General features: G+C 40.1%; 1 protein-coding gene across 1 annotated transcript in view; it reads left to right on the top strand.

Annotated features, from left to right (window-relative positions):
- The window catches only part of AATF (apoptosis antagonizing transcription factor), a 139,920-nt gene that overhangs the window by 1,573 nt on the left and 130,408 nt on the right, over positions 1–7,939 (top strand). The window contains exons 3-4 of the mRNA XM_006833627.1: positions 2,235–2,669; positions 3,125–3,262. Of these exons, the coding sequence (XP_006833690.1) occupies positions 2,235–2,669; positions 3,125–3,262 (573 nt within the window). The remainder of the gene's footprint in view (positions 1–2,234; positions 2,670–3,124; positions 3,263–7,939) is intronic.

The raw sequence follows: 7,939 nt of genomic DNA, 5'->3' as shown, positions 1-7,939 counted from the left end.
GTAGCTTAAACATTTTTTTTTTTGGGGGGGGGGGGCGGAGTTGAAAGAAGAAGGTGATTTCTGCAAGATGAATCTATGTGCCCTTGCTAGAAAGGGCCTTAAAGGCTATTTCACTTCATAAGGAATCAAAACACCAGAGTTGCTAAACTCCTTATTCAGAGTAAAGGTTCACCCTGAAAGAAATAGCAGTGTATATTGGATATTAAAGAAGACTGTTTTTAGAAAGTAATGTGTTTAAAAAAAAAGTAATGTGTTTTAAGAAGTATTGTGTCTGATGAGCATGGTTCTAATTTTAGGTTTTGACTCTTTTTGATGGGGAGAGGGAGGGTTCAGTTCTTGCATTGAGTCACTGAATAATATTAGTTATTTGTGCAACTTACTTTTTATTTTAACCTTAAAATAAAATAAGCCTCCCTTCTTCCCTGTAAGAGAATAAGGAGAATGTGAACTTATCATTTTAAAACATTGTAAGTTTCTAAACGTGGAAGAAGAGCCAGATATGACCTTTTGAGTAGCTGCTGTTTTCTCTCCTTAAAAGAGGTCATCAGTACCGTGTGGACTGAATTATCATTCAGGATATGGTATCTATGATTTAGTCCTTGATACAGCTCTGGAAGCTCTTAATAAACTCATTCATATTCTTTGCTTAGAGGCTTATAACAGACCAACCAGGAACACATAGTTATTGAGTTCTCACCAAGTGTCAGGCGCTATGGTAAAACTCTTTGAATTAAGAACTTGAGACTCAGTCCTTAAAAAATATTGTCATCTCTATTATCATTACATGTATCATCTCATTTAATTTTCCCAGTAGCCCTATGAAGTTGGTACTGTTTGTTCCTATTTTACAAATAAGGAAACTGAGGGACAGGTAGCTAAGTAACCTGTTCAGGATCATATAGCAAGCAAGCAGGAGAGCTACGATTCAAATGAAGGCAGTCTGACTCCAAGATATCTAATCTTACCCACTACTCTGTCTGAATATTTCTTAATCTGAGAAAGAGCATACATTTAAATAATTATTCCTGTCTGCTGTTCATTGCATTTTGTTTTTATATTTATATTTCTGACCAGTCTTCTAAGGGTCTTAAGTTTAATATAAAGAAGCACTGAAGATGCCTCATGTTTTCATAAAATCTTTATCATATTGAAGAAAGTTGTTGGTAATTGGTATTTAATATCTGTGTTTGCTGTATGTTTCACCATGGGAGAGACTGGACAGTCAATAAAGACTTCTGAGTATCAAGTGGTACCTAAACATAAGTAAAATGAGAAGGCTTTCCTAACATTCCATCAAGCTCAAACTCCTTCTCAAAGGAAGCAAGACTTGTGATTCTCTCTAGCTTTGCCTCCTACCACTTCGTCTGCATTCTGCCCTCCAGAGTACTTTTGTCTTGCTGGACCTTCAAATATGTTGTGTCCTCATTTCCCTCTCCCATGTCTGTGTGATGAAAAATTATAATGTGTCTTTATCCACATTATAATTTCTTCCCTTTCCAAGAGCAGCTTTTGGAAAGGTGCTTTTCTCTACACTTGGCATTAATGGCATTGGAATGTATTTGTTGGTATGCTTATTTACCACTCCTGCCAGATGATGAACCCCTCACCAACAGGTGCTGTATTCTGTTTATTCTGTCTTACCGATCATCTGTGCCTAGTTTGTAAGAAGTGCTTAATAAGTATGTAATAAATAAGGTGCACTGGTATGATAAAGATTGCATTTGGGATAGATAATGAGAAGCCATATTTTTTCAGATGCTGGTTTGGGAAAACATCAGTTGAAATCTTATTCTTTCATGTCTTGATGGAGTGCTGTCTGTTTCCTATGCTGTAGTTAAGTGCCCTTGAATCGGTTCCTACACATAGTGACTCTGTATAGGGTTTCCAAGGTTTGAACCACCAACCTTGTGGTCAGCAGTTCAGGACTTCTTTAGAGCCACACCAGGACTCCTGTAAAGCCTTGCTTAAATTCACTTGCCCCACAGTTAGAATGTCTCCCTAATCTTAGTTGTCAAAATTTTGTCAAAGCACTTTGAGTTTAGTTCTTGCTTGTGTTGTAGTTTTCATTAGGGTGGAACCCACGTTTTGCTTCTCCCTTAGCATTTTAGAGATATTGGATATATGGTAAATACTTTTTGAATACAGTAACACTTTTTTTTTTTAATTCTGAGACAAAAAAGAGGGCCTGGTATTTTTCTCACAGTAGTACCCGTTTTTATCTTCCTCTCTTTTAGATAAGGAAGTATCTGATGACGAAGTATCTGGAGATGGAGATTCTGAGGGCCTGGCACTGGAAGAGTCTGATGAAGATCATGGGCATGCTGTTGAAGTACAGGAGACTGACAATGGGGAGAGTGGACGGGCCTGGAGGGAGAAGAGAATTTGCTCTGGAAAAACACCAGGCTTCAGTGTCCAGAGCATTAGTGACTTTGAAAAATTTACTGAAGGGATGGATGATGTTGGGAGCAGTGAGGAGGAGGAAGAAGAGGAAGGTGAAGATAAAGAAAGTGGCATGGAAGAAGGAGATGGTGAAGAAGACTTTGAGGGTGAAAGTGAGGAGGACAGGGTTGAAGACAGAAACAGTGAAGATGATGGTGTGGTAATGACGTTTTCCAGTGTCAAAGAGTCAGAGGAAGTGGAGAAAGGAAAAGCTGTGAAGAGCCAGATAGGTTTGTACATGGTTTTGCTGTTTATTCTTCAGAGAATTTACATTTGATCTAGTCTGTATTGCTGAGTTTGGGCTTGGTCTTTCTCTCCTGTATCCTTCCAATTAGTTTGTGACATGCTCCACTTACCTGGAGGCCTGAAGCCCCCAGCGTCTGCTTAGCCAGCCATTTCTACACTGAGCTGCTTAGGTGGTTTTGCTCTTGTACTTTGGGCTACCGTGAAAGACTGTTGTGAAGAGAAGAGTGTTTTTTTCTCTCCTTGGGTTTTGGCATTCCCTCTGTCGTAAGCAAATATTTGCTTCCAAGATACTGAATTTACTTCCTTTAATTGAAAACGTTTCCATGGCATGTAACTGTTTAGAGAACCGGTGTGAGTTCCTGTCCCTCTCCCCCTCCCCCTCCCCCTCCCCACCCAGGAAGATTTTATCACTGAGATTTAGTTTTTTTCTCTTTCTCAGCACTGTGGGACCAACTCTTGGAAGGCAGAATCAAACTACAAAAGGCTCTGTTGACCACCAATCAACTTCCTCAACCAGATGTTTTCCCTATTTTCAAGGACAAGGGTGGCCCAGAATTTACCAGCGCTCTAAAAAATAGTAAGAATACTTGTGCCATATTGGGATACTTAGACTCAACTGGGCTACATTGCGATTCACAGGACTTGATGTATCTACAGCACCACAGGGTTAAAGAAGACACTTGATATTAGTGATAATGGTATAGATGAGTGGCTTTTAGTGGAGTCCTTTTATGAAATGAAGATGATTTTGATTGAAATGAGTTAGGTGCTTGAGCCATTCTGATTTCTTCTCATCTATCATTCCCCCTTCCCTTAGCTGTCTGGGTTACTTCTTTAGGGCTTAAACCCAACCACTCCCTTGCAGTTGTTTAAGACTCATAGCAACCCTACAGGGCAGAGTAGAATTGTCCCATAGTGTTTCCAAAGACAGTAAATCTTTTTGGGAAGCAGACTGCCACATCTTTGTCCTGCAGAGAGATTGGCGAGTTTAAACCACTGACCTTTCAGCCTTTCACTTAGCAGCCTAGAGCTTAAACTACTGGTACTATCAGGGCTCCTTTCTTTAGTGTTTGTTGTTGGTATTGTTGTTAATTGTCATCAAGTCGGTTCTGACTCATAGTAACCCTGTATAGGGTTTCCACAGAGCAGTGGTTTAAATCAACCTTGCAGTCGAGCGTTTATCCTACAGCACTACACCAGGAGTCCTTCTTTAGTGTGTAGAGAACACTAAAAAATAGTAAGAATACTTGTGCCATATTGGTGTAGGGGCTGAAAAGGAGAGAATGAATGACTGAGTTCATTTAAGTGGGTTTATCCTGTACTTCAAAGATACCTTTCTTTGGGAGGCTGTTTGAACAACATACTAAGATGATGCTATTCTATCTTCCTGTTGGTGGCATATATTTGGAATGAGGAAATGTGATGGCTGCAGAGGAAGGAACAAGTGTTGGAAGAGAATTGCTGAGCTATAGAATAAATAAAAAATTAAAAGAGAAAAAGAATGTAGGGATTACTTGGCTCCTAATTCTCTTCATTTGAGGACCACTGATGTCACTGTAGAATAAATCACAAGGTCAACAGTTCAAACCCACCAGCTCCTCCTCTAGCGAAAGCTGAGGCTTTCTGCTCCCATAAAAATTTATAGCCTTGAAAACCCTATACAGGGTTGTATATTAAGAACCAACTTGTCGACACCTGACGACGACAACAGTTCCCTCATTTTGCAAATGAGAAATCTAAGGGCCAGAGTTATTACTGAGCTTGGTGATGTACAACAAAGAGAAAATCTCAACTCTTTTGCCATCAGGTGTGAGTCTTCTGCTGCACCACACTGCCTCCTGGGTTTGTGTGCCTGTGTGCTCAGTAGCATCAAAGGACAGGGACAGAGGGTGCGCTGTGGTTGGGATTGCTGTTTCTTATTTGCATTTTTGAGGTTTAAGGTTTTCATTTGCTCTTTAAAACATATTTTTATAGTATCATGGACTTAGAGTTGGAGGGAACCTGAGGAAACCATCAAAATTTGGCTGTTGCCTCTTAGTTGAACCACTTTAATCCGTCAAGAGAAAATGTATGAGATTTCCAGGGTGGTGATTCTGTGAGAGTACGTGGTTTAATGATAAATTAACTTCCTGAGGGGAACTTTTTTGGTGTATGTTTGCCATACTTAAAACCGTTTCCTGTGTGAAAATAGAAAACAGCTAGCCTAGACCATCCTTCTGGGAACTCTTCATATACTCTGAGAGTGGGGTCTTTACATCCTCTCCCCCAACCTTCCCTCCCTTTTTAAACAATACTTTTGTAGTTTTTCAATATTCTTGAGCTTTTTACTTATTTATATTTTAGAGCACTTCTTGGTTATTATTAATGTCTTGGTATCCCAATTCAAAGTCTTGATGTGGTGCTTTAGGATAAGCACTTGACTGATGGGTTGATTTGAACCCATCCAACCTAACTCAGCGATTCAAACTCACCAGCTGTCCCTCAGAAATCCTATACAGGGTCCCTTTGGGTCAGAACTGACTCAATAGCACTTAACAACAACAACTTATATTATCTGAGAAGCCCTATTGGTGCAATCGTGAAAGTGCTCAGCTGCTAACCAAAAGCTACATGGGAAGACGATATGCAGTCTGCTTCAGTGGAGATTTATAGCCTTGGAAAGCGAAGGGGCAGTTGTATTCTGTTCTACAGGGCCACTATGAGTATGGGTCAGAACCAACTTGAATGGAGTAGGTTGAGGTTTTTGTTTTTTTTAAGTGTATTATATGTTGTTGTTGTTAAGTGCCATCGAGTCGGTTCTGACCCATAGCGACCCTGTATAGGGTTTCCGAGGAGTGACTGGTGAGCTTGAACCGCCGACCTTGCAGTTCAAATGGCTTTGCAGTCTGGCGCGTTAACCCACAGCGCCACACCAGGACTCCACTGTATTATATAGCTGCTTTGAAACATAGGCTGAAATCTGTACCAACTCCAGAACACACACGGGAACTTAGTGTCTTTAATTACATCTTTTCAATATACAAGCTATTACAGGGTATTTAAAATCAAACTGCCTGGATTTAGATTCCATCTCAACAGTGAATTAGCTTTGTGACCTTGGGCACATTATTTAACTTCACAGTAAAATGGGGAGAATTTTGATGGGCATAATATAAAGCAGTAGCACCGTGTCTGGCACACATTTGTGAATGTCGGTGCTAGTTGCAGTAGTATCTTTTTCTCTTGAAGGAGGCATTTGATAGTGTGCAGCCACTTTATAATCACAATCGGTATAACTAACCATTATCCGCACTGTTCTCTGTGCTTTCATTTTAGTAGTACATTAATAAAGGTGTCTTAAAGCAATAGGCATTTATACTGTCCTAGTTGTAGAGGCCAGAAGTCCCACCTCAGTGCGTCGGCAGGGTCATGCTGCCTCTGACGGCCGAGAGAAGAAGACTTCCTGGCCTCACCCTAGCTCCTGGTGGTTGTCAGCAATCCTTGGGGTTCTCTGACTTGTAATTGTATCAGTCTAATGTTTATCTCTGTCTTCACAAAACCTTCTTCCCTTTGTTTCTCTGTAAGCCCAAATCTCTCGTAATGAGGACATCAGTCATTGATTTAATGCTCATCCTAACCTGTGTGACCATACTTTAACTTGATTGCATCTTCAAAGACCCTATTTCCAAAATGGTGCACACTCTCAGATACTTGTGGTTAGGATTTCAAGTTATCTTTTTTGAGGACACAATTCAACGTATAACAATTATTATTTAAACTGCCTATGTAATTTGTTTGATTTCTATAAAATGCACAGTATCATGTCTTATGGTGATAGTTACACAATTCAGCTTCTGCCTTTTATGACTGCTTGGAAATGGTGACCCGAGATCTCATTTCCAAACCCTGCTACTGCCTTCCTGAAGCACTTAACCTGTCCTTAAACTGTTTTCCTGGTGACTTTGGTGACATTAGATATGCTATTTGGGTTCTCTTCCTATCTTTCTGATTCTTCTCAGGCTCTTTTTTTTTTTAAATCCTTTCAATGTAAATTTCATGCCATTTTGGATCCTGTTCTCAGCTTTTGCTTTCTCAGTATCTTCTTCCCTGGCACTCCCATTTACCTTCAGAACCCAAAGTGTCACCTCAAAAACAGCAGGCTTTCAGCTGCATTCTAGCCACAATAGACTCATAAGCACCATGCTTTTGTACCATCAACATCGTAAACTCTTAAAACATTTTCTTTCTTCTCCCAGCACACACGTGCACTTGGTCCCCAATTGCCTTGGTGTGGAGTCTTTTTTCCTTTGCTGACAGAACTGGGATTGGAACCCAGATTGTCTTGACTCTATCTTGTTTCTAGTTGACCATTTTCTCACATAATATTAAAAAAAGAAAGATGACATTTAATCTTATACATGTATCTAATTTATAAACATATAAATCTTACATACATATAGTTTATGTACATAGGAGTCCTGGTGTACTGCTGTAGGGTAATCACTGACCTGCTAACCTCAAAGGCGGCAGTTCAAACCTACCAGCTGCTCCTGGAAAACCCTATTCAGGGTCGTTATGAGTCAGCATTGACTCAACAGCACTTACACAGCAATATATATATTTATATATATAAATCTGGTGGCACTGGGGGTATCCAATTTCATAGCTGTTATCTAAAATGGATTTAATAGTGTTTTTTCCTGCACATTTTATAAACGACTAAAGTTTTCTTGTTTGAATTTTTTGTTTTTGAAGTAGGTCACTTGGGCATAACCCTGTAAAAAGTAGCAAGTCTCCCCTATACCTTTATCTTCTGTTGCTTTTGTTGTTGTTGGGTGCTGTTGAGTTGATTCCAACTCATAGCGACCCTGTGCATAACAGAATGACTTGCTTACAACTTTTTTTTTTTTTTAGTTTTTATTGTGATTTGAGTGATAGTTTACGTGGGAGAACGTCAGCTTTATATTCATTCTGTCATATTTCATTGCATTGCAATGATTACAGTCCCCTCCATGCATCATCATTCCCTCTGGTTTTTATTTTTTGGATGTACACTGAAGCACTCAGGAATATATAACCAATCAAACACCAAAGGGCACACCCTGCAAGTCTGCCCCCCAGCCGTCAGCACACCGCCCCTCTCCCTCCATGAGTCCAGACTCCCCAGCTGCTCCATCTCTCCACGTCATCATCTCTGCCTCCGTCTCTGGTGTCACTGCATCTCTGGATAGGGTTCCGCACTCTATTCTTTTCCCTTGATGGTCCCAGGGTCCTC

Source organism: Chrysochloris asiatica, unplaced genomic scaffold (assembly GCF_000296735.1).
Source record: "Chrysochloris asiatica unplaced genomic scaffold, ChrAsi1.0 scaffold00007, whole genome shotgun sequence".
NCBI lineage: Eukaryota > Metazoa > Chordata > Mammalia > Afrosoricida > Chrysochloridae > Chrysochloris > Chrysochloris asiatica.
Note: the sequence above shows the minus strand (reverse complement) of the source record. Positions and strands in the feature narration are given on the sequence as shown.